The sequence below is a fragment of the Scyliorhinus torazame genome, chromosome 2, assembly GCF_047496885.1.
Source record: "Scyliorhinus torazame isolate Kashiwa2021f chromosome 2, sScyTor2.1, whole genome shotgun sequence".
NCBI classification, from domain to species: domain Eukaryota; kingdom Metazoa; phylum Chordata; class Chondrichthyes; order Carcharhiniformes; family Scyliorhinidae; genus Scyliorhinus; species Scyliorhinus torazame.
The window spans coordinates 232,602,382-232,629,453 of NC_092708.1; the positions used below are offsets into that span (position 1 = coordinate 232,602,382).

The window sequence follows — 27,072 nt, forward strand, 5'->3', positions numbered from 1 at the left end:
CTATTTTAATGGGCATCCATTCAATGAGTAAATTCCTGAAGTTGCCTGCCGTGATGTACACGACTCATTATTTCCTTATGAAATGGCATTTGTCATTCACTTTAACTTAACTAAATGAGCTAACAATCTAATAGTCTCCTCCTTATTGCCAATCTATGTGTTTGCACCTACCATCTGAAGACTTAGTTATGGTAATTAGAAAAAGAAAAACTCAAAATGCTGGAAATCTGGAACAAAAATAGAAAATGTTGCAAATATGCAGCATGTCTATCAGCATTGGAAAAGAGAAAAAACATACTTTGACATTTTAGGTGTGTAACTTTCATTCGAACTGAAACTAAAAGATCAACAAGCATTTTACTGAGGTTGAAAAAAGGGGGTGTGAGGTGGAGTGGAAACGGATCGATAAAAATGTCTTGGGAGAGCTCCTGGCTTGAATGGCCAGCAAACTTGCAAAGTAAACTGTGAATTAATGAAATAATAGAAAAGGACAAAAAATTACAAATACCTACGGTTGAGAAGACTTACTAAGTAGGAAAACTAAGCAATCAAACAGCACAATCTATTTTGAATAAAAGCGATAAAATGCTGGAAAAATAGAGCAGGTCTGGCAGCATCCGTGGAGAGAGAAACAGAGGGCGTGTTCTACTCGAATGGGAAGATCCCCATAGCGCGATTAGCCGCATGTTTCCGGGCCCTCGGTGTGCCAACAAACACGTTATCGAACGGCATTCGGGTAGATTGGGCACTCAGCGGGAACGCACGCCCAAGGCCGCATTTAGTCACGTTTTCTGCACTAAGCAGCTCTGCTCACCAGAACTCCTCAGTGCAAGGAGAGATTGGGATGCCATTTTTAAATGGCTTCCAGATCTCTCGCCCCCGAAGTGACCCCAAAACCACCTCCCTCCAGCCTTACTCACTGATAAGGGGGTCCTTGCACGCCCCCTCCCTTCCGCACCCAGGTAGGGCATCCCCTGGCCCGATCCCCATCGCACACAAAATGGCAGTTTGGCACCCTGGCAGTGCCTCTGCCAGCTTGCACCCAGATTGCACTTCCAGGGTGCCAGGCTGGCAATGCCAGGATGCCACCCTGCCCAGAGGGAAAGCACCTGGAGGCCTCTGATCCCCTGGGAAACCCCCACTGCAGCCATGCTGTCTGGTCCCCGTTTGTGGAAACCAGTACTGAATGGCGCTCATCTGGGTCTCCAACACGAGGGAGTTAGAATGGGCGGGATTCACATCGTGACGTGTGTGTTGTAATTCACCGACTGACCACTAGGAGTCTCATTAGTATATGTGAATGTTAGAGTCAGGTGACCTCAGACTGACTAGGAGAGAAGTTGCTTGAGCATGTTCATACTATTATTCATCTGTTGTTTGTATGTATTTGACCCACAGTTAATGTTAATAAATCGTTTATTGCTTTAACGACAAGTGTTATTGTAATATAAATCAGGCCATCTGTCAAGAACATTACATGGTACCAGGACTGAATGGTATTAAACACAGAAAAATACTATCACATCATCGAGTGAAGTCTACCACGAGGTCCACAGAAATTTGAAGATTTTGCAGATGGCAAGAATGAACTACATGAGTTGTTGAAGCCACCAATGAGTCTCAGATTTCATGGTAATGTGGACAACAACTGGCGTTTAAAAAACAAATTAATCTGTTTCTTACTGCAGTAAATTTAGGAGATCAATCAGATTTGCGTAAGATAGCAATGCTCCAAACAGCGGCAGGGCCCAACTCAATTGCTGTGTTTGACACGTTTAATTTTGCAAACGATGAAGGTAGTAACAATTTTAACAAAGTAATTTGAAGATTTGATGAACATTGCACCCCCAGAAAGAATGAAATTTGTGAACACTATGTGTTTAGATCACATTTATAGAAGACAAATGAGTCCATAGATCATTTCATCACTGATTTACAGTTAAAAGCTAAAACCTATAATTGTTCTGTAGCGGAATCTTCCATGATTCGGGACCAAATGGTGTTTGGTGTGAATGAAAATAAGCTGAGGGAACGGTTACTGAGGGAATCGGAGCTGACCTTGGAGCAAACAGTTAAGATTTGTCAGGCTCAAGAGCTAGCATCACAGCATACTGTTTCTCAGTAATGGTGGCGTCTTCTTGGAGAAAAGGACTCCAGATGCTGCCCTTTCTCCAAAAAGGCGAGAAACTTCCAAAAATAGGTGGAAAGTGCCTACAGCTCTTCGCATACCAACAAACAGATTAAAGATCAGGACAAAGTATTTCTGCGTAAAAGATGTGGTCCAAGGCATAAATTAAGGCAGTGTCCAGCGTTTGGCAAGTTTTGTTCTGGATTCAAATGAAAAAAAAACACTTTGCTCAGAACTGTTACTCAAAGCTCAACTCCAGATCAGTCAGCACAGTGGAAGACACAGTCTCCAGTGATGAAACATCATTAGTTGTTGGCGTAATAACAGAGAAGAACAGTTTTATGGAAACATCAAAAAATTCTCCAGCACTTAAAAAAATGCAAACTGATGCTCCATTTAAAATAAATGCGGATGATGAGGACAAATGGCTGCTACCACTGAAGTGAACGGTACAGTCGTCCAATTGAAGTTAGACACTGGTGCCAAAGCCAATTTAATCAGCATGACTGATTTAAAAAATCTAAAAATTCAGCCGATTAGAAGAAATCAAAATATCTCTGAGCGATTATAATGGTTCAAGCATTAAATCTTATGGTGCTTGTGACCCGAGTGTGGTTGTGAAGAACACCGGCCCATTTTGTATTGTTTCCGAGGGGTTGAATTCATTATTAGGTGATCGGTCATGTGAAAAATTAGGTCTAGAACAGTTGGTATACAGCATCCACACAGGATTGGAGCAGTAATCCAACGATTTTGAGCAATTTGTCTACAATTTCAGTGATGTGTTCACAGGTTTTGGTGCACTACCATTCACCTACAAGATTCAACACAAAGAGGATACAAAACCTGTGATACAGGCACCAAGAAGAGTACCTGCACTTCTTTGGGATCGCCTCAAAAGGAGCTAGACAGAATGACAAAATTAAAAGTAATCATAAAGATAGAAGAACCTACCGATTGGATAAATTCCATGGCATGTGTAACTAAAAAGAATGGTGATATTTGCATATGTATGGACCCTAAATATAAACGAGACTACCAAAAGAGAACACTACCAAACACCAAAGCATGAGAAAATCACATCTGAGATGGCTGGTGCACAATTCTTTACTAAACTTGACACATCTCAGGATTTCTGGCAGCTAAAGCTATAGGAACAAAGTACAAAGTGCTGCACTTTTAATACGCCATTTGGACAGTATTGCCTTCTGAGAATGCCGTTTGGTATAATTTCAGCATTAGACATTTTTCACCGTGCCATGGAGCACATTACCGAAGGCATCTAAGGTGTACGTATGTACGTGGATGATATCATCATGTGGGGATCAACCATAGAAGAACACAATACGAGGTTGCTTAAAGTTCTAACGAGCCATCAGGCGAAATGGGCTGAAGCTCAATGAACAAAAGTGCCAATTTGGAGTAACTGAGGTCACATTCCTAGGTGACAAGCCCTCATCGCATGGCATTGAACCTGACAAGGACAAATTCTAAGCCATTCTCCACATGCCAGACGCATTGTTGCAAGCAAACAAGAGAACCTATGCAAATATCTGATTTACCTACGGCACCATGTCAAAAAGTAGATATGGATCTCTTTCACTTACGGGGGGCAAAGATTATTTAATTATCACAGACTATTTTTCAAACTATCCCGAAATGGTTCTACTGTCAAGCGTAACGGCAAGCAGTGTAATACTTTTGGTAGACACAGAGTTCCTCAAGTCATCTTGAGTAACAACGGTTCTTGTTATAGCTGTAAAGTGTGGCAATACTTCGCAGTCACGTATGATTTCACACATCAAGTCCAGTGCACCCACAAACCAATGGCAAAGCCTAAAAGGTGTACATATTGACAAGCAATTATTGAAGAAGGCAATGGACAGCCAATCTGATCCATATCTCGCACTACTGAGTTACAGAGCGTCACCATTGTCACATGGTGGATCTCCAGCAGAGTTATTCATAAATAGAAGGTTGCGTACCGCACTTCCATACTTGGAAAAGGAGGAGAATGCAGTGGTACTGCAGGAAATGCAAAACGTTAAAGCAAAGATGTGCAGGTTAGGTGGATTGGCCATGCTAAAACATTGCCCCTTAGTGTCCAAAAAAAAGGTGAGATGGGGTTACTGGGTTACAGGGATAGGATAGAGGCATAGGATAGGGTGCTCTTTCCAAGGGCCGGTGCAGACTCAATGGGCCAAATGGCCTCCTTCTGCACTGTAAATTCTATGAAAGCAAAAGCAATTCTATGATAGCGTGTCTAGAATTTTAGCTCCTCTTGAGTAGTGATGGCACTGTGAGAATAGAAGATTCAGGCAATTGGTCGGAAAAAGTCATTGTACTTGAAGAAGTAGCACCTCGTTCCTACAATGTAAAGACTGAGAAAGGATTGGTTTTAAGAAGAAATTGTTGCGCGCTCTTGAAAGCCAGAGAAGACTTTCACACAACGTGGTGGATGACGAATCTATATCAGAATCAACGTCAGCTGCAGAGTCAGACAGTTCAGCAGTTCCTGAGCATGAGAATGTCGTGGAGAACATTGAATCTACAAGTTCTGAGCAGCAAGGTCAAAGTTTGTGAAGATCAATCAGAGTCAGAAGAAAACCTGATCGACTCAATTTGTAGATTTGGACTACTTGTACACAATGCTTACTGTTCTTCTGTATATATATTTGTTAAACCAGTTTTTAAAATTTTAAAGAAAAAAATTAATACTGTTAGACTCCCAGGCTAATGATATCACACGTAAATTTACTGATGATAATGTATTAATTTATTCCTTCAAAAGGAACGGGGATGTAGTGATATCATGATTGTGTTGTAATGCACCGACTGACCACTAGGCGTCTCATTAGTATACAAGTGAATGTTCGAGTCAGGTGACCTCAGACTGACTAGGGGGCTGGGAAAGAAGTTGCTTGCGCATGTTCATACTATTATTCATCTGTTGTTTGTATATATCTGACCCACAGTTAATTTCAATAAATCGTTTATAGCGTCAGCTACAAAAGTGTTCCTGTAATATAAATCAGGCCATCCTACAAGAACATTAGAGTGACCCTGCCCACAACTGGCGGGATTCACACCGCGACATCTCGTGAGATCACGTTAGGTCTCATGAGTTGTGGCGAGCTGGGTTGATCCTGGAAGTGGGATCTCCCAGCATCTACCGGTCGCACCTCGCCATGCTGCTTTTTGGGTGCAACGTGGCCAGTAGATCTCACCCAGAGTTAATGTTTCTGTCTGTATAACTCGTCTTCATACAGACTCGAAACGTTAACTATGTCTCTCTTTCCACAGATGCTGCCAGACCTGCTGAGTCTTTCCAGCATTTTTGTTTATTTTCCAGATTTCCAGCAGTATTTTGCTTTTATTTTAGTGTAATCTGTATTTTGGGCGACGTTAATTGCAGACAGAATGTCAGCCAAGTCCTGGACGAACTCACACCTCGTCTTCAAATAGTGCAAACGGATCATTTGCAATAACCTGAAACTGCTGCAAGGGAGAGAGAGACTGGAAGAGAGAGACTGCAGCAGACACTGAATACATGGTCTCAATCTGAGTAACAAAGAATCCATGTCCTCGTCCCTCATGTTATAAGTGAGTGTGGCAGGAGTAGCAAAGAATTCTTTAAAGAGATGTTTGGTAGTGCAATAAAGAAGCCATGGGTTATTTGCATGATTATTCAGGAGTAGTTTTGCAGGGGACAGTGAGGTCTGCTTGTTGTGGTCCAGCCAGAAATGTCAATGGATGGTTAAACCAGTTGTATGCCAAATATGCTGATGTTCTTTAAATTTGAGAAAGCAACGATGCCTCAGCTAATGCATCTTTCACTTCAAATTTTCGGCACTAAAAGCAATTTTGCATTTCAAAGCAACTCAAAAAGAATTTCAATTTAAAGGTTGGAATTTGTTATGCAGTTTAATCAATTTTGTACACTTGAAGAACATAGGTGTCCTACCTGCAGAACTCAGCAGCACATTGAAATCTGTACCTCGCGAAGATTCATTGCCATCTTCATGTTCTTTCTCTTCGGTTTTGTATCTATCCCAGTTTGAAACAATTTTTCTTCTAGAAAATTCGTTTGGTTGATGAAAATCTTCCTTTATTTCCACATCCTCATCATCATCCTTTCAAATTAAAAAGACATAAATGTTAAACAAAATATGCTAGAGATACCTGCTGTTTATGGTTTTAGCATACTCAATATCCAACATGTAATGCTCTTTTGTATTCCACCACGGACTCTTGTGACTAGCTGCTCGACTATGCAAACATGTCCATATAAAAGCAGCATAACCTTGTTCAACTTCAGAATCTACGCACCATTACAATGAAACCTGTGCAGACTAGTTCAGTTCCTTACAGGCAACTTTAAACCATTGTTATCATTACCCACTGTAAATAATTACGGTATGGCACTGAACATGAACATTAGTGTATCAACATACCAAACATATAACCACCCACCAACCAACCCTTGACGGTTGAGGGCATGGGAAATGAAGCTTTGATTCACAAAATTGCATGAAGTTCACTGAGCTTTACTCAACTGGCATCTGTATAGTTCAGAAACCTCTAAAGCAGTGGTGGGCAACCTGTGTCCAAGGGGTCACATGCGGCCCATCTGAGTTCTGAGAGCCCCACAAGACACTTTGTTGACCGTTGCCCAAGTGCAAGGTTGCCACATTTCACTGATTTGCATCCGTGCAGTTTTTTCCTGTATGACTGAAGTGATACACATGTAAAGCAAGGGCAAGTGAAGTGAGGTGCATGCTCTGTGTCCAAAGCGTAAATATTTATTTTGTTTTCACCATTCAAAATTGATGATAGATCGGTTAATATATAAATGACTACGTAATTTTTATAACTCATTGTGAAATATTTGGCATGTATTAAATGTATTTAATCTTATTCATGTGGTCATGGTTAGTGAACAAGCGCAATTTCAATCTTGTGGCCCACTGAAATGAAGGAGGGTCATTCATGTGGCCCATTCACTGCTCTAAAGTATATAGCATGACCTTGGGTGGTTAGGTAAAATTTCAAAACAATCTATTATGCTGTATAAGGAGAACAGTGAAATCTAAGTGTTGAATTTTAACTTAATCGGGTACGCGTACTACTTTTTAAAAAATGTTTTGAAATTTCAGAATATTTTGCCTGAGCTAAAGTGTGCAATATAATATTGCGCAGGTTTAAAGAGATCAGGAATGATTTGTGTCTTCCTATACTATTTCCAGACCTCACTAAAATGGTAAACGGGTTCGCTGTTCACCCTCAGGCCAGCGATTTTCAACGTCAAGTCCCCTTTTAACAGTCACTGGCTTGTCAATGGAAATGGGATTTTCTAAAGAGCATTGAGAAGAAGCCTAACAATGGAATTTAAGTGTAATCATCATGATTTTACATTCACAGATCGTACACCAGAAATTATTCCAAAAGGTAAATAAGATTCTTGAGAACTGCCAACTTGGTTGTCAAAAATTTTGATTTTCAAGAAGAAAACTCCACTTGTAATTTTTTTTGTTGAAAAAAGATGGTTTGTGAACTTAATTTAAAAATAGCCAATTACATCAAAAGATTAATAACAAACACATTTGGGTCTACTACTGTTATACGAAGTGATAACTGACCTCCTGGACATCACTGAAATCACATACTTCTAAACTGCATTCAAAAAAGATAACAACCTGGAAATAGTTATTAAAATTTAAGCTCTCCTCTTATGGCAACTCCAAAACTTTGCCTATTTATTTACTCAGCATTTAATTGCATTCTCCCTCTTCCTTTTCAGCATTGCACTGATCGTCAGGTTATAAACTTCATAGTTCAAAATAGCCTTGCCTCTGAAAAAGGACATTTTGGATTTGAACCCATTGATTGACTTGTGCACGTAATCAAAGTCAACAATCTATGACAGTAGTAAGAGAGTGCTGCACTGTTAAAGATGCTAGCCCCTGGTAAGAAGTTAAATAAATTGCATTCCTTGCAATTGGGACCAAAACTAAGCACTCCTCCATCTAAAATTTAGCTTCTTATATTACAATATATGAGGTGGTAAAATAAGCTTCACTTACGCAAATCTTTCCCAATCTCTATGTCAATAAATTCTAACAGCAATTGGTTTATCTAATGTCAAATGCTCAGGGTGGGGCCAAACTCCGCCCCCCCTTCCGCATTTCTAATACAAACATTCTGCTTAATTTGTTCAAATAGCAATTTGGCTTGCAGTGTTTTCCTACCAGAAGTAACTAAATTCTGCCTGATCCCTATCTGAGCACTCTTCAATTATAAAACTTTAAATCAAACATATTTTCATTTGATTTATTAATAAGTAAAGCTCCCCAAATAGCAGATGGGGGATTTGATGTAATCACTCTATGACAATGCTAATGAAACTCCCAAACCTAAGCACCTGATCACATCTAACTTTAAGATTTGAATATCCCAACATCAGAGCCTCCTCTTGGTGTCAATGGTTGACATAAGACCATAAGACATAGGACCGAATTAGGCCACTCAGCCCATCGAGTCTGCTCTGCCATTCAATCATGGCTGATATTTTTATCATCCCCATTCTCCTGCCTTCTCCCCATAACCCCTGATCCCCTTAATAATCAAGAACCTATCTATCTCTGTGTTAAAGACACTCAGTGATTTGGCCTCCATAGGCTTCTGCGGCAAAGAGTTCCACAGATTCACCACCCTCTGGCTTAAGAAATTCCTCTTCATCGCTGTTTTAAAGGATCGTCCCTTTAGTCTCAGATTGTGTCCTCTGCTTCTAGTTTTTCCTACAAGTGGAAACATCCTCACCAGGTCCACTCTATCCAGGCCTCACAGTATCCTGTAAGTTTCAATAAGATTTCCTCTCATCCTTCTAAACTCCAACGAGTCCAGACCTAGAGTCCTCAACCGTTCCTCATATGATAAGCTCTTCATTCCAGGGATCATTCTTGTGAATCTCCTCTGGACCCATTCCAAGACCAGCACATCCTTCCTTAGATACAGGACCCAAAACTGCTTACAATGCTCCAAATTGGGTCTGACCAGAGCCTTACATAGCCTCAGAAGTACATCCCTGGTCTTGTATTCGATCCCTCTCGACATGAATGCTAACATTGCATTTGCCTTCCTAACTGTCGACTGAACCTGTATGTTAACCTTAAGAGAATCGTGAACAAGGACTCCCAAGTCCCTTTGTGCTTCTGATTTCCAAAGCATTGCCCCATTTAGAAAACAGTCTATGCCTCCATTTCTCTTTCCAAAGTGCATAACCTAACACTTTTCCACATTGTATTCCATCTGTCACTTCTTTGCCCATTCTCCTAGCCATACAAGTCCTTCTGCAGCCCTCTTGCTTCCTCAATACTACTTGACCCTCTACAGATCTGTATATCATCTGCAAACTTAGCAACAGTGCCTTCATTTCCTTGTTCCAGATCATTAATGTATATTGGGAAAAGTTGTGGTACCAGCACAGACCCCTGAGGCACACCATTAGTCACCGGCTGCCACCCTGCAAAAGACCCCTTTATCCCCACTCTCTGCCTTCTGCCAGTCAGCCAATCCTCTATCCATGCCAAGATCTTACCCTTAACACTATGGGCTCTTAACTTATTTAACAGTCTCCTATGCGGCACCTTGTCAAAGGCCTTCTGGAAATCTAAATAAATCACGTCCACTGGTTCTCCTTTGTTTAACTTCCTTGTTACTTCCTCAAAGAACTCTAACAGATTTGTCAGACATGACCTCCCCTTGATGTCCCCTTAACAAACGTGGAAAGCAATCAAGGATGTAGAGTGAATACTCACTTAAGAAAGCTTATAAATACATTAGAAGCAGTGCAGAGAAGATTCACGACTGATTCGTGGGATGAAAGGTTAGACAGGGTGGGCCCGTCTCCATTTAGAAGAATGAGAGGGGATCTCATTGAGATATATAAGATCTGAGGAGACTTGACAGGGTGGATGCAAAGAGGATGTTTCCCCTTGTGGGAGGGACTAGAACCAGGGGACACAGTTTAAAAATTAGGTGTCTTCCATTTAAGATGACAAGGAGAATTATTTTTCCTCAGAGGCTCGTTAGCCTGTAGAATCTGCTACCCCAGAGAGCAGGGGACGCTGGATTATTGAATGAGTTACACCGATTGTTGATTGACAAGAAATCAAAGGGCATAGGGGGTAGGCAGGAAAGTACAATTGTTGAGGGCACAATCAGATCAGCCAAAATCTGATCAAATAGCATAGCAAGGTCAAGGGGTCAAAAAGCATACCACTGCTCCAAATTCACATGCATCAATTATTGCAATGATCATAAAGAAGGAAAAGTTACTGCCCAAAGGTAAACCCAGTTGCACTGCAAGGATAAGATCATTCTCGATTTGAAAATCCTTTTTTTCTTTAACTTGTCAGAAAATTTCATCTAAAAGAAGTTCCAAGCAAACTGAAACCCTTTTATATCTTTGAGGCCCAAGTTGAACACTGGCCGTAAAGCATTTCAACAACCAATTGTTTTGGCAGTCTATGCCGTTCACCGTGCAATTATGCTCAAGCATGGTTCCCTCAGACTTCTGCAGTACAATGCTCATGTTACGTTTTATGGGAAAACCAAGTCCAATCTGGTCCTCAAGCGATGACCCATAGTGCCATTGGGGGGGGGGGCTGGCGGGCGGGCGGGGGGGTCGTAATTTAAGACAAAATAAAGGTGGCCAGCCTAAGACGTAGTGATCTGCTGGACTGTGTCTTCATAGCTGACTAGAATGTTTCCATAGCTCTCTCTGCTAACCCGTTGGAGGGGGGTGATAGGGGGCTGTTCTGGTATGGCAAATGCCATTTATTCTTCAAAAAGCTGAAAGTCCTCATCAGAGAAGAGAGTGTCATTGTCAGACACTATTACTTCAGGGGGCCACGCATAGCAAACACCCACCGCAAAGCCGCTATTGTGGCTGCCACTGTCGTTGTTCCCATCTCTAAAACTTCCAACCATTTTGAATGGACATCAACCAAAACGAGGAACATCTTGCGCATGAAGGGACTAGCCAAGTCCACATGTACCCTCATCCATGGGTGTCCATGGCACTCCCAAGGGTGGAGCTTAGCTGTAGGCGGATATTTTTGCTGTGTCTGGCAAGGGTCGCATTAATGCACCATGTGTTCAATGTCTTTGTCTGTACCAGGCCACCAGATGTAATTGCAAGTGAGCATTTTCATTCTCCTCTGGCCCGGATGAGCACCATGCAATTCTTGCAACAATGGTGCGTGGGCTGGGGGCGGTGCTACCACTTGGGATCCCCAGAGTATGACTCCATCCTCACAACTGAGTTTGTCCTTAGGAGTAAGATACGGTCTTAATTGGCCAGATTTATCGTGGTGCTACCTAGTTACGATCAGGTGTTTCAATTTGGACAGGACTGGGTTCCATTGTGTCCAAGTCTTTATGTTTCCAGGCAAAACTGGCAGGTTGTCCAAAAAGTGTAATGACAGTTTCATTACTGGCAGGAGTGCCAGATTCTTTGGAAGTGGAAGCCAACTTAATCCGTCAACATTCAAAATCTGTGTACCTGGCTAATGCTGAAAAATGTATTCATAGAACGCCAGCAACAAAGCCCACCATTGTACTCTGGCAATTTGGTCGGCCCCAGCAGTGTGAAACGTTGCCCGTAAACATACTGGTGAAATTTTGTGATGCCATAGATTACGGCAAGGCCTTCCTTCTCAATTTGCACGTATTTACACTCAGCCTCAGGAAGCGTTCTTGAGGCGAAGGCATATGGTCGCTCTGAGCTATGTATGAGATCGAACTGCCCCCATCCCATATGGCGATGCACCAAAGGTCAGAATGATTGATTTTCTCAGGTCAAAATGAACCAGTAGGGTTTGATGACTATAACTCTGCTTAAAGTGTTGGAAGACTTGCTACTGTGGTTCCTTCCAATGCCAACGCTCCTGTTTTCTCAAGAGCATGTGCAATGCACCAATGCCATTATTAGGTTTGGAATAAAATGACCATAATAGTTTATCATCCTAAGAAGGACTTTAATTCTGCCACTTTGTTAGGTGCCGAACGTTTCTTATGGCTCTCACCTCGTCTTCGAGCACTTGGAACCGTGGGTAAGTAACTTCACTAGCTTGTAAAGTGCACTTTTCGTGTTTGAGTCAGATTCCCAGAATCTTCTCAGATTGCCAGATGCTCCTCATATGATGTTCCTGTTACTAGGACGTATTCCAGGTAGACCACAACCTTCGCGATGCCCTGTAGGAAATTTTCCAATATGCACTGGAATATCGCACAGGCCGAGGAAATGCCAAAAGGTAACCTGCCATATTGAAACAGGCCTTTGTGTGTGTTAATTGTTGCAAACTTTTGGAAACCTTAATCTAATTCTAGCTGCAAATAAGCACGACTGAGGTTGAGTTTGATGTAGGTGAGGGCCAGGGCCAGGGCCCCCCGCCCACCCCCCGCCCCCCCCCCCCACACCCTCCCACCCCTCCCCACCCTCCCACCCCCCCGCCAACTTCACATAAAAGTTTTCCATTCATGGAATTGGGTATTTAACTACTTGGTCTGTCTGGTCGACTGTAAGCTTGTAGTCCCCACATGTCCTAATGGTGCGTTCCATCTTTAATACAGGGACGATGGGGGTTGCCCATTCTGTAAAAGCACGGGTCTGATAATTCCCAATTCTTCCAGGCGTTTAGGTTCAACTTTCACCTTTTGGTGCAAGGAGTAAAGGACCGGGTGTCTTGCTCTGAAAAGCTTTGGTGTTGAGTCTTGGTTGACATAAATCTCGGCCTTTACTCTTTATTCGATCCAACGCATTCTGGAACACATCCTTGTATCGGCATAAGACTTCCTGAAAAACACTGTTTTTCAACCAATTCAACTTGATCTCCCCCCCCCCCCCCCCCCCCCAAAATCAGGCTTGGTCGATGTCCCTCAAAAATGATCATAGGCAACTGGGCATATTGTTGCTGATATGACACTGGAGTCATAGTTGTTCACAAATTTCTATGGTCTTTCCTCTCCAGATTATGTCGCCAACTTGGCTGCTCTCTCACTCAAATCCAACACCTCCTTGAAGATATTTAAACATTTGTCCACCCACAACTGTGGCTGATGGCTCGGTGTCAACCTCCATCTTTAGTGGTCTTCCATTTACTGTGAAGACAATCTCAATCGGGGCTGTTTTGCTCACTCTCACCATGTTTAATCCGTATGTTTCAGGTTCTTCATCTGAACTTTGTTCACTGGAGCTATGGGTTTGCCACTTTTTTTTTTTTTAAATTGGCGTGTCCTGATGGGCGCGACAATGTGCCTGGATATGGCCCTTCCCATTGCAACAAAAAGACACTCTCGACAATTGTATGATTTCTGGACCAATTCTTTTCCCTGGCCACTGATTACGGTCCTGTTCCTGGAATCGTGGCTGAACTTCCCCTGTGACTGTCGACCTGGCTGCGCACCTTGCAGCCATACTGCCCCACAACTGGTTCACCTTGCCCTCTTGCGCGATTTGAAGTTTTGATGGGTCCCTCTCAGTGCACTTGGTTGCCTGAGCAATCTCGATTGCCCTGTCTAGGGTAATTTGCATTTCAGCCAGGAGCTTTCTTTGCATACTTATTTTGCTAATACAGCATACTAAACGATCACACAGCATGTCACCGAGTGCTGCACTGAACTCGCAATGTTCAATCATTTGCCTGAGTGCAGCAATGAAGGCAGAGATCATTTCGCCTAGGTCCCTGACAGCCAAGGTGAACTTGTATCACTGTAGTATGATTGAGCGTCTGGGGCTGAAATGCTCCCTGACCGGCTTCACCAACCGGTCAAATGACTTTGTGTCAGGAGCCTCCGAGGACATCAAATTTCTTATAAGATTGTAGGTTGTTGGCCCACAAACTGTTAATAGGATAACCTTCTGTTTCTCCTCCCCGTTATTTCATTTGCCGTGAAGAAGTAACGGAGCCGCTCAACACAGTGGCTCCAATCTTTGACTGCTTAGTCAAATGGGTCTAACTTTCCAATCATGGGCATTTTTCACTCACTGTTCTCTGACATTATCAACACTTCCCAATTCTGTGTTCGCCTTGGAGGCTTTTCCTTCCCCCCTCGAATTTAATGACTGCGGTCTTACGATCGATCAGTTTATACTCGTTGCCAATGTGATGGCTCAAGGCAATACCAGGTAAGACAATCGTAAAAAAAGTGTTTATTGGCAACTAACAACGGTAACTGATGTACAGGCACACAGTCTCTATACAGGTGTTAACACTCTGGCTCCCGGGTTTGATCTGACTAGAACACCACTCCCTGTGCCCGCGCTTTTACTGCATTGGTCAGGGTTCATGTGCTCCTGCATGAAAGGCCCCGAGCTAGTCATGTGGATTGCAGGGGCATGCCCCTTAAAGGGGCCGCGCTACCACAGTGTTATCTCCAGAGGAGGAGACCAGAAACATCTTTTCAAATGATGCTCCAGAGATAGAAGCACAGTAAGATACATGCAGTGCCAGTTGTGAATATACATGAACGGAACTGAATCGAAGAAACTGTAACCATGGAAATGCATGATACATGCATAATATTAAACAGATCGAAGACACAATCTCTTTCATCCCTCCTCCAAACCGTCAGGAGGATAGAAGGGGAAGGAGAAATGTTTTAAAATCCTCTTCCCCTTGTCCATCAAGCCAATCTTTCACAGCTGCCCTGCCCTTGCCCTGAACTCCTACTGCTTGCTTGTTTCTCTACCATCTCCTCTTTAAGTACATCTCATCAATAAGACCTGGCTTGATCCCCCCATTATCACTAAATTCCTGGCCCCCTCATCCCTAACATCCCTTCCTGATCGCCATACAGCTGGTATTGTCTTCCTCTGCTCTGACACAATCCTCCTCCCTTTCAAAACGGTTGTCTTCACCCTCTCCTCAACCACTCTGCCCTCGAGGATTATCAGTGCATCTCCAAAGCCTTTGAACATGTGGATGCCATCCAAACCAAATCTCTCCTGCAACTCCCTGTTTAAATCCAATCAGCCACAACGATATAACCCCAAGGTCACAAAGGTAAACTCATGTGACTGTGACCAGGCTGCATTGTCCCAGCCTGACCTCTACATCATGATCAGACACCATCCTCCTCAACGCCTCTCCGCCAGCGTCCTGTGTGGTGAAACAAGCTTTCACTTGGCTCCGCTCTGCCATTGCAATAATAACCAGAGCTTCTGCAACAATTTCTCTTCCCAGCCCACATCACAGCTTCTGCAACTCTCCACATCTCCTCCAAGGACCAATCCTCACCTCTCCCTCATCTCCCTGTTGCCCATTGGTATTGGGCCACCCTCAACATGGATGCTGATGACACCCAGTTCAACCTCCCATGACTCTTCTGCTTTATTGGTGCTGTCAGAATTCTGATATAATATCCAGTTTTGGATGAGTGTCCATTTTCTTCAGCTAAACACTGGGGAAACTAGGTCCAACCCACAATGCTGCAAACTCCACCACAGATAGGGCAAGGAGATCACCCCAAATCCACTCCAGGTGGAACACGGTTGAAACCCTTGTTGATACCAATCCGATACACAAGGGCCATCCAGCCAACACCAACACCACCACCCCCCACCCCACCTATGGGTTGGAGTCTTGGACTCAACATATGTGGAATGCAATTTAATGACAATGGATAATGTGAAAATAGTGATGTTATCTTGGTAGATCTGTTGCTATTCAACATAGTTCACAAATTTCACAGAAAACCTTCCTTCCATGTGGACACCTGCTTCAAGTTGAGAAAATTCAGTATGTTCAATTGGAGGGCCATGACTGACAGGTTGAACAACTTTTCTCTGCATTTACATTGCATAAACCAGCCGCAGTTTTCCTGTGTGGATAGTGTCAATCAATGTTTCTGCTTCACTACAAATCAAGAGGGGCTACAATTTAATAGTAATCAACTAGCAGTGGAGTATCCCGAGGATGTGAAGAACGCTGTGTTAACAGAATCAGGAGGAAGTCCATCTCAGCAGTGGCTCCAATTGGGCAAAATAAGGTCCACCATCCGTTATAAGCAGAGACAGTTCCATTGCAGACAATGGATTTAAATATCACTGCATGCCCTGCCAGAGTCATAGATGTTAACAGCATGGAAACAGGCCCTTCGGCCTAGCTTATCCATGCTGCCCAGTTTCTATCACTAAGCTCATTCCACTTGCCCGCATTGGCCCATATCCTTCTACACCAATCCTGCCCATGTAACTGTCTAACTGCTTTTTAAAGGACAAAATTGTACCCACCTCTACTACTACTTCTGGCAGCCCGTTCCAGATTCTCACCACCCTTAAGTGTGAAGAAATTTCCCCTCTGGTCTCTTTTGTATCTCTCACCTTAAGCCTATGTGCTTTAGTTCTAGACTCCTCTACCTTTGGGAAAAGATGTTGACTATCTACCTGGTCTATGCTCCTCATTATTTTACAGACCTCTATAAGATCACAGTAAGCCTCCTACACTCCAGGGAAAAGTCCCAGCCTCTGCAGCCTCTCCTTATAACTCAGACAATCAAGTCCTGGTAGCATCCTCATAAATCTCTTCTGCACTCTTACTAGTTTAACAATATCCTTCCTATAATAGGGTGACCAGAACTAAACACAGTATTCCATGGGTGGTCTTACCAATATCTTGTACAACTTCAACAAGACGTCCCAACTCCTGTATTCAATATTCTGACCAATAAAACCTAGCATGCGGAATGCCTTCTTCACCGCCCTATCCATCTGCGACTCCACCTTTAAGGAGCTATGAACCTGTACTCCTAGATCTCTTTGTTCTGTAACTCTCCCCAACTCCCTACCATTAACTGAGTAGGTCCTGCCCTGATTTGATCTACCAAAATGAATCACCTCACATTTATTCAAATTAAACTCCATCTGTCATTCATTCATTGCCAATGCAATATGACCATGAACAAAATGGCCACCGATGCCCATATGCATGTGTTGTTTACACAAGAGTTACTGCCAACTCATTTTGCTTTCAAACTTGATTATTGCAATGTGCTCTTCATTTGTGAGCCTACTAATTCTAGAGATTAAGCAGAGGGCAGAATCCTGCCTTAAAACATCTGCATATTCTGTGACGTTCCCAAATTTCTCCAGTTTAAGAAGGATCAATGAATAAAAGATACTGCAGAGCTAAATATGATTTTGCAAAGTACTGACATCTCCATTATTTTGATCCTAGAAAGTAAATAAGCTATGTTCATGTCACACATTGCCCCCTATACAAATGGCCACAGCGCATGCGCACTGCTGCCTATTGCTCCCTATAAAGGTGGCAGCCGTTCACCTGGGTCCACCATCAGCATACAAATGTGAATGCTTGGCATTGGCACAAAACGCAGCCTTTAAATATTGGGCTCTGTGTATAAAAGGCAGTGGATCCATGACACTGTTTTCTGCCGCCACCAGAGACACAAGGGCTGGGATTCACCGACCCCGCGGTAGATCAGAGAATCTGATGCCACTGGCCCGCCGATTCTCGGGCGCCGATTCTCGGACGCCCGCGGATTCGCCACCGCACCAGTTGGGGGCTGTTGAAAGCAGTCCCCCCGGCGATTGTCCAGGCCTCGACGGGCCAAGTGCCCGCCGAGTTCGGCCAAGTCCCGCCGACGTGGGTTACTTATGGTCCCACCCAGCAGGACCACGGAGTTCTGTCTGCAGAGGCTGTCCTGGTGGGGGAGCGGGGGGGATCTGACCTCGGGGGGCCTCTACGGTGGCCTGTCCTGTGATCGGGGACTAACAATCGGCGGGCGGCTAGTTCCGTGGGGGCCTATGTTCCTCCGCACCACGCCACTGTAGGGCTCCGCCATATTGCCCGGGGCCCGGCTCAGAGACGGGAACCCACGCGCATGCGCAAACTTGCGCCGGCCGTGGCCCACATGCGCGAACTCGCGCCGGCCGTGGCCCGCATGCGCAAGCTCACGCCAGCCGTGCGGCACAGGCTTTCAGGCGCCGGAGCTGCGAACACCATTCCGGCGCTGTACTAGCCCCCTAGGAAGGGGTGGATACCTGCCATTTGAGGCCCGTTGACGCTGGAGTGGCTCGCGCCGCTTTTCACGCGGCGTCAGAACTTGGCCGCCGGATTGGAGAATCCCAGCCAAAAACATGAAAAATTGAAGCAGGAGTCAGCCATTCAGGTCATCGAACATGCTCTGTCATCCAATAAGATCATGGCTAATCCAATTACAGCCTTGATTTTACTTGCCTGCCTGCCTGCTCCCTATAACCCTCAACTCCCTTATAAATCAAAGCTCTCTTCACAGCCTTGAATATATTCAACAACCCAGCCTCCACTGCTCTCTGGGGAAGAGGATTCCAAACAGTGACAACCTCAGAGAGAAATTTATACATTTACAATGAAATTGAATTAACATCTCCAAGATTATATTTTGGTTCTGAAGTTTTTGGGCTTTGATCCCTGAAAATCTCAGGTCAACCTTTACACAAGATATATGAAACATTATGGGTTTTTTTAGGCCAAAAATCATGGGGTTGACTTTTAAATGGTACATCCTCCTTGAACGAGACAACCAAAATTGGTCACAATACTCAAGGAATAAAAACAGAAGTTGCTGGAAATATTCAACAGGTCTGGCAGTACCTGTGGAGAGAGGAACAGAAATTACGTTTTGATCACATGTGACTCTTCTTGAGTTCTGATGTTCAGAAGTCATATTGGATTTGAAACATTAACTCTGTTTCTCTCAGAGACTGCCAGAGCTGCTGAATATTTCCAGCACTTTGTGTATTTATTTTACATTTCCAGCATTCACAATTGTGGTAATTTGACCACGAAATGGTAGTCGAAATGCATTGTGAAAGGTAATCTTCTTTAATATATATATATAAAATAATGAAGTTTAAAATACAGCATGGACACAAATACATGGAAACAGCTGGTTAAACATCAAAATGACAGTAAAAAGTCTTACAACACCAGGTTAAAGTCCAATAGGTTTGTTTCGAATCACTAGCTTTCGGCGCACGGCTCCTTCCTCAGGTACACCTGATGGACTTTAACCTGTTGTTGTAAGACTTCTTACTGTGCCCATCCCAGTCCAACATCAGCATCTCCATATCATCAAAATAACAGTAATGGAAATAATCAGAACTAACGGCAGTTAAATACTAATACACACAGGTATTATGAAGGGAATAGATAGGATAGATGCGGGCAGGTTGTTTCCACTGGCGGGTGAAAGCAGAACTAGGAGGCATAGCCTCAAAATAAGGGAAAGTAAATTTAGGACTGAGTTTAGGAGGAACTTCTTCACCCAAAGGGTTGTGAATCTATGGAATTCCTTGCCCGGTGAAGCAGTAGAGGCTCCTTCATTAAATGTTTATAAGATAAAGATAGATAGTTTTTTGAAGAATAAAGGGATTAAGGGTTATGGTGTTTGGGCCGGAAAGTGGAGCTGAGTCCACAAAAGATCAGCCATGATCTCATTGAATGGTGGAGCAGGCTCGAGGGGCCAGATGGCCTACTCCTGCTTCTAGTTCTTATGTTACAACTAATGACATCTCAGCACTTACTGATGACGTCAGCAATGGATTTAAATAAGAAGATGCAAAACAATAACACTTTATGACAACAATATTTTGTTTTTATCACATGTGCGCCAGGGCGCAACCTGTAGAGTTGTATCAAGACTTCCCTACTTTTATATTCCATCCCCCTTTGTAAGAGGGGCCAGCATTTCATCGATCTTCTAATTACTTGCTGTAATCGCATGCTAACCTTTAGCGAATCTTGGATAAGGCCACCCAGATAATTCCGCACAAATTGCTATGCCAAACTCATTCTGTTTCTCCCGATGCCAGTCTCTTACGCAAACCCCAATTTTAATCAATCCATCCTTGGCGGCCATGGCTTTTACTGTCCGTGTCCTGAGCTCAGGAATTCCCTCCTGAAGCTGCTCTGCCTAGTTTTACTCCTTTAAAACCTTTGACTAATTAGCTTTTAATTACCTGAGCTCCATTTCTAGATAGATAAAGATGGATAGGGAGAGAGACAGTTATATATATTAATGGTTAGAGATATATGGAGAGAGATTTATATAGATATATAAATAGAGAGAGATGTAGAAAGATATATATATATATAGAGAGAGAGAGAGAGAGATGTATATATATGGAGAAGGCAAGAGATAGACAGAGACTGGTAAATAATTGGTTTATTGAAAAATCATCACGCGACAGGTGCCGCATTGTCATGACGATTCAAATGAAACAAGTGATCATGATTCATAATATAGTTATAGACAGTCATTAAAATAAAACAGTATAAAATAATAAAAGGATTGCATAACTATGAACTTTTCAGGAAACAATTACAATGTGTGACAAAATGCAGACCTCAACTTACAGAATAAAAATTAAAAGTCTGTATTTTATATTAAAGTTCACATGTTTGTGACTCGAGGCCCCGCTCTTTCCCCCCGGTCTCGGGTTGCCCGAGGCCCGAGGCCCCGCTCACTCCCCCCGGGTCTGTACCTGTGGCCTCTCCTCCCGCCGGCCCGGGCCCTCTCCCCGGCCCCGGCCTCGACCTCGGGCCCCTCTCCAGCCCCGGCCTCCTCCTCCTCCGCCCCGCTCCCGCTCCGGCTGCCTCTCCCCGGCTCCCCACGCTCCCCGTGCCCGGGAGCGGCCTCTGCCTCCTCGGCGGCCGCGGCCCCGCTCAAGCCGCGCCGAGTGCTCCATCCCCGGGACTGGGGGAGGGAGAGAGAGAGAGAGCACAAGAGAGGGAGAGAAAAAGAACAGAGAGAAAGGGGGGAGGAGGGGGAAATCAGAGAAATAATGAAGGAAAAAGAAAGAGGAAAAAGAACATAAAGAATAGCGAGGAAAAGAGCAGAAAGAATAGAGAGGAAAAGAATAAGAGAAAAAGAGCAGAAAGAATTGGGAGGAAGAGAAAAAGAGCAGAAAGAATAGCGAGGAAAAGAATAATAAAAAGAGCAGAAAAATAGGAAGGAAAAGAATAAAGAGAAAAAGAACAGATAAAAAGAGGAAGAAAGAATAGAGAATGAACAGAAAATAATTACAGAATCATAGAATTTACAGTGCAGAAGGTGGCCATTTGACCCATCAAGTCTGCACTGACCCTTGGAAAGAACCCCTACTTAAGCCGATGCCTCTACCCCATCCCCGTCACCCAGTAACTACCACCTAACCTTTTGGACACTAAGGGGCAATTTTAACATGGCCAATCCACCTAACTTGCACTTTGGACTGTGGGAGGAAACCGGAGCACCCAGAGGAAACCCACGCAGACACAGGGAGAAAGTGAAAACTCCACACAGGCTGGAATTGAACCTGGGTCCCTGGGGCTGTGAGGCTGCAGTGGTAACCACTGTACCACACTGCCGCCCCGGTGGCAGGAAAAGAGAAAAAGAACAGAGAAACAGTGCGAAAAAAGTGGTAGAGATAAAGAACAGGGAGCAAATGAACAGAGAAAAATGAAGAGATTAGAGGGAGTGATAAAAACAAGAAAGTAAAAATCGGGGGAAAAAGGGAAACAAATCACAGGGGGAGGTAAAAAAAGCAAAGCGAGGGAGAAAGAGAGCAACAAGTGGATCAGCACAAGTACCACACAAAGGATATTATTAATGTTGGGATTGGGTGCAGTGCAGATTCACCAGAAAATCACTGAGTTTAAAAGGATTAATTTAAGAGCACAGGTTACATAGAGGAAGTTTGTATTTCCTTAAGAATACAAAATTAAGTGGTGATCTAACTGAGGTTTTAAGATGATTAAAAAGTTTGTTCGGGTAAAGAGAGAGAGCAACAATTTCCTCTGATGTGGAAATACAGAAAAAACATAGATACCTACCAATTAGGGGCAGGGGTAGGCCACTCATCCCCTCGAGCCCACACCAACGTTTAATAAGCATGATTGATCTCATTTTAACCCCTAGTTCACATTTCCAACCTACCCACGATAACATTTCAACCCCTTGCTAATCAAGACTCTATCTACTTCAGTTTAAAGATATTCAAAGAATCTGTCTCAACCACCTTTTTTAAAATGTTTTTATTCTCCATTTTCACATTTTCCTTCAAAATTTACACCCCACCCACAAACAGTAAACGGTAACAAATACAAAATCAATCCCCTTAACAATACCAACGATCCCATCATCCCACCACCCCAAACAACGGCCCACCTGTCAATATATGCATCCAATAAAACAAACCCACGGTGGCAACAAAAAAAACAAAGGAGAAAAAGAAAAAGGAGTCCGGGACCACCCATGGTCACCATTGACCTATAGAGTCCACTCCCCCTCCCCATCCTACACTCAATGCCCTCCAACCTCTGAAAGAGTACCGTACATGATACCCAAGAGTTGTACCCCCCCCCACCCCCCCAGTCTCCAACTCCTCCCGTCCACTGCCTCTTATAAAATTCCTCCTCCCAACCTCGGTTCCTTCCCCCCAACTTTCCACCCCAGCTAGACCACTCGGACCCTGTTCTGCCAGGCTCCGATAGCCGCAGCCCCTCCCCCCACCTCACTCCCGTTCACTGGCCGGCTTAAACCGGCCAGCGTGGAGGCCCCCGCCCGGGTCCCTTTCCCTCTTGCCCGGCCCTAGGAAAGCCCAGAAACCGCTTTTAGCACACAAACCCCGCATATCCACCTACACCCCAAAGAGCCCTCATTTCGAGTGAAAGTTCCATCACTACCCTTGTCCAAATATATACAACATTGGCTCCTTTAGCCCATACACCCGCACGCAGTGAAACAAAAAAGAAGAAAATACAGTCATGAGGTAACATCGGCACATGGCCATTTCTCAATTTCTCAGTTCTGCCACAGTCCTTCTGCCTTTGCAAACTCCTCTGCTGCTTCCGCCGTTCCAAAATAAAAGTCCCTGAGCTTGTAAGTCACCCTCAGCTTCGCTGGATATTCAATGCTGCACTGCACCTTGCTAATGTACAGTGCCCTCTTCACCCGGTTGAAGACAGCCCGCCTCCTCGCCAGCTCCACCGTAAAGTCCTGGTATACACATATACCAGCTCCAGCCCACTGCACCACCCGCTTCTGCTTGGCCCAGCTCAGGACCTTCTCCTTCACACTGTACCTACGGAAGCACAGAGTCACTACCCTTGGCGGCTCACTCGCCTTTGGTACAGGCCTCTGCGACCGATGAGCCCGATCCAGTTCATATTGGGAGGGATCCTCCCCCTCCCCCAATAGTTTCGCCAGCATCGTGGCAAAATACTCAGTCTGCCTCGGTCCTTCAACTCCTTCGGGCAGCCCCACAATCCTCAAATTCTGTCGCCTGGACCTGTTTTCCAGGTCTTCCATTTTTCCTCGCAGATCCTTGTTAATGTCCATCACCTTCCGCATCTCCTTCCCCATCGAGGCAAGTTGATCACCTTGCTGCAATAACGTGTCCTCCACTTCCTTCAGCGCCTCCCCTTGCTCTCGCACCTCCGCCACTGCGCACGCCACTGCCTTCGTCACCGAGGAAATCGCCTCCTCCACCAGCACACTCAAGACCTCTCTCATTTCCTTCCTCATTGTCTCCATGTATTTTGTAAACTGCCTTTCGAATTCCGCAGCCATCACCTTAGTTATTTCTTCAGCCGTAAGCAATGCGGCCTCCCCTGGTGCTCCAGCCTCCATTTTCCTTGGTGACCTCACGGTGACCTTTCCGCTCCCCGACAGACCTTCAGCTGTTTTCCTTACGGACATTCTTGAAAATGAAAATGAAAATCGCTTATTGTCACAAGTAGGCTTCAATGAAGTTACTGTGAAAAGCCCCTAGTCGCCACATTCCAGCGCCTGTTCGGGGAGGCTTTTGCTCACCCTCAACATTTTTCTTCACTGTGTCTTCACTCTGCCGCCCTTGTGCCTTCTCCCTGCTTTTGCCGCCTCCGTGGACCCTGGGACCAAGCTTAAAGCCCCGAAAATGCCGTTCCCGAGCGGGAGCCCTCCATTGTACGGCAGCCTCTCGCCCGCCGTCACCGGAAGTCCTCAACCACCTTTTGAGGAAGAAAATTCCAAATTCTCCCAATCCTCTGAGAGAAAGAATTTCTCCTCATCTCTGTCCTAAATGGGCAACCACTTTTTTATAAACTAGTTACAAATCTTACCACAAGTGGAAACATCCTTTCCCCATCTGCCCTGTCAAGTCCTCCCAGGATCTTGTATGTTTCAATCAAGTCGCCTTTATTCTTCCAAACTACAGCGGTTACAAGTCTAGCCTGTCTAATTTTTCCTCATAAGGCAACCCATCCATTCCATATATTAATCTAGTAAACCTTCCGTGAACTGCTTCAAATGCGTTAAATTACTTTAAATAAGGAGACTAGTGCACACAGTACTCCAGATGTGGTCTTACCAATGCCCTGTATAGGTGAAGCATAATCTCCCTGTTCTTGTAATCAATTCTCCCCACAATAAATGGTAACAGACTAGTAACTTTGCTAATTACTTGCTGCATCTGCATACTAACCTTTTGCAATTCATGCACTTGGACACCCAGATCCCGTTGTATTTCATGCTCTGCAATCTCTCACCATTTAGTTAATATGCTTTTTTATCATCCTGCCAAAATGGATAACCTAACATTTTCCCACAACGAAAACAACGAAAAGGAGTCATGGGCGGGATTCTCCAAGCCCGCAGCGGGTTGGAGAATTGAGACCAGAGAATCGCCGCCAATCGCACCGGTGCAGTCACCGCGGCACCCGTCGGGGGCCATTGAAAGCGGCCCCGCAGCGATTCTCTGCGCTCGACGGGCCGAGTCCTGCCGGCATCGTTCTCATATAGTCCTACCCGGCGGGACCTCGGCGTTCTGGCTGCAGGAGCCGTCCTGGTGGCGGGGGGAGCGGCGGGGGGAGCCAACTCTGTTAGGGGGGGGCCTCTACGGTGGCCAGGCCTGCGATCGGGGGCCAACGATCAGCGGGCGTGCTAATTCCGGGGGTGGCCTATGTTCCTCTGTGCTGGGCCCCTGTAGGGCTCCGCCATGTTGCCCGTAGGCCGGCGCGATGACGGCCGTGACGTGCATGCGCGGACCCTCTCCGGACGTGGCATGCATGCATGGACCCGCGCCGGCTGTGTAGGGCCGGCATTTGGCGCCAGAGCAGCACACAGCACTCCGGTGCCTTTCTAGCCCCCAAGGAAGGGGAGAATGACTGGTCCTGGACGTCCGTTGACGCCGGCGTCGCTCACGCCGGTTTTCACGCCAGCGTCAACACTTGGCCGGGATTTCAGAGAATCCCGGCCCATATGTTTAAAATTCAAACCAGGTCATTCTGTGTAATGTTGGGAAGCGGTATTTCACACGTAGGGTAGCAGAACTCTTCCCCCAAAATCTTGAGCCAAAATTAATTGAAAGGTTCAAAATTAGGTTGATTTGTTTTTGTTAAACAAAGCTATTAAGGGTTACAGAACTAAGATGGTTAAGATATAGATCAGAAATGATCTAATTGAGTGGTAGGTCAGACTCAAGGGGTTCAATGGCCTCCTCCTGTTCATGTGCTCTTAGACAGTGGTATAGATTGAGTAAAAGTCAACCTTGAACAATTAGAACTAGGTAGAGTGATAGAACGAGCAACAGGTGATCAGCACAAAGATCCAGATAGACATAGTAACCCCAAACACAGTAGCCAGCATGGAAATACTGAGACGTGTGGTGATATGCATGTACACATCAATGTATATAGTTGTTTTTCAATGTATATAGTTATCTGTAAGACCTCCGACCAGCAGGTAGCGATAGAGATCTACCATGTGATTTGAGACACCCGCCAGCAGTAGGGAAGCCGTTACCACTGCACTACAAGACCTCTCTGTCCCTTAAACAGAGGACAGATTAATAGGGCCACAGATAGAGAAAGAGCTAGCAGCAATCCATAAGAACATCTAAAATGGTACATAGTTAGAGATGGAAATATTGTTAACAGTGAAGGGTAATAGCAGGATTACCTGCTCAGATTGACTTTGATGCATCCTCCCTCACTCAACCATAGGCAGTTAGACACTGAGATCCGATGTTCTGATTTCCTTTCCTAAATGTCTGCATCTCTCCTCCTTTAATACCCTACGAAGTCTTACAACACCAGGTTAAAGTCCAACAGGTTTGTTTCGATGTCACTAGCTTTCGGAGCGCTGCTCCTCCCTCAGGTGAATGAAGAGGTATGTTCCAGAAACACATATATAGACAAATTCAAAGATGCCAAACAATGCTTGGAATGCGACCATTAGCAGGTGATTAAATCAGGTGATGGGGTAACCCCAGGTTAAAGAGGTGTGAATTGTGTCAAGCCAGGACAGTTGGTAGGATTTCGCAGGCCAGATGGTGGGGGATGAATGTAATGTGACATGAATCCCAGGTCCCGGTTGAGGCCGCACTCATGTGTACGGAACTTGGCTATAAGTTTCTGCTCGGCGATTCTGCGTTGTCGCGCGTCCTGAAGGCCGCCTTGGAGAACGCTTACCCGGAGATCAGAGGCTGAATGCCCTTGACTGCTGAAGTGTTCCCCGACTGGAAGGGTCTTTAATACCCTACTTATAGGTCACCTCCCTGACCATTCTAATATCTTCTTCTTTGCCTCAACAATCCTCTTTTTTATAGTGCCTCTGTGAAGTAAGGTTTTCGATCTCAAAAGTACTATGCAAATGTGTGTTGCTTTTGTTGTTTTTATTATTGTCGTCAAAAATCCCTCAAAAGCATTTTGTCCACATTTGTCCCTCTGCCACCACAGAGAAAGATTAACTTTCTCAAAATAGATGCTTTTTGTGCTCGCCCTGTGTACAATTGTGATATCCACATCGAGCGCCATAGAATTTGCCTGATGTCCATCTAATAAGGTTGGAACAGTGAGGAAAACAAAATATGTTCAAATCTTAGCCTTTGAGGCGCCAGTCCTTCCTGTGTTCCTCAG

General features: G+C 44.6%; 2 protein-coding genes across 3 annotated transcripts in view; one reads left to right on the forward strand and one right to left on the reverse strand.

The window, feature by feature from the left end:
• The window catches only part of aven (apoptosis, caspase activation inhibitor), a 101,326-nt gene extending 80,318 nt beyond the window's left edge, over positions 1 to 21,008 (reverse strand). The window contains exons 1-2 of the mRNA XM_072484960.1: positions 20,679 to 21,008; positions 6,093 to 6,261 (exon numbers count right to left, since the gene is read on the reverse strand). Of these exons, the coding sequence (XP_072341061.1) occupies positions 6,093 to 6,261; positions 20,679 to 20,882 (373 nt within the window). The 5' untranslated portion in view covers positions 20,883 to 21,008. The remainder of the gene's footprint in view (positions 1 to 6,092; positions 6,262 to 20,678) is intronic.
• Positions 1 to 27,072, forward strand: part of chrm5b (cholinergic receptor, muscarinic 5b) — a 55,994-nt gene that overhangs the window by 12,729 nt on the left and 16,193 nt on the right. The window contains exon 1 of one of the 2 annotated variants that reach the window (XM_072484947.1): positions 12,300 to 12,444. The exons of the other annotated variant lie outside the window; for it this stretch is intronic. The gene's annotated coding sequence lies outside the window, so the exon portion shown is untranslated. Of the gene's footprint in view, positions 1 to 12,299; positions 12,445 to 27,072 lie in introns of those variants that run through there. 2 annotated transcript variants of the gene reach the window in all.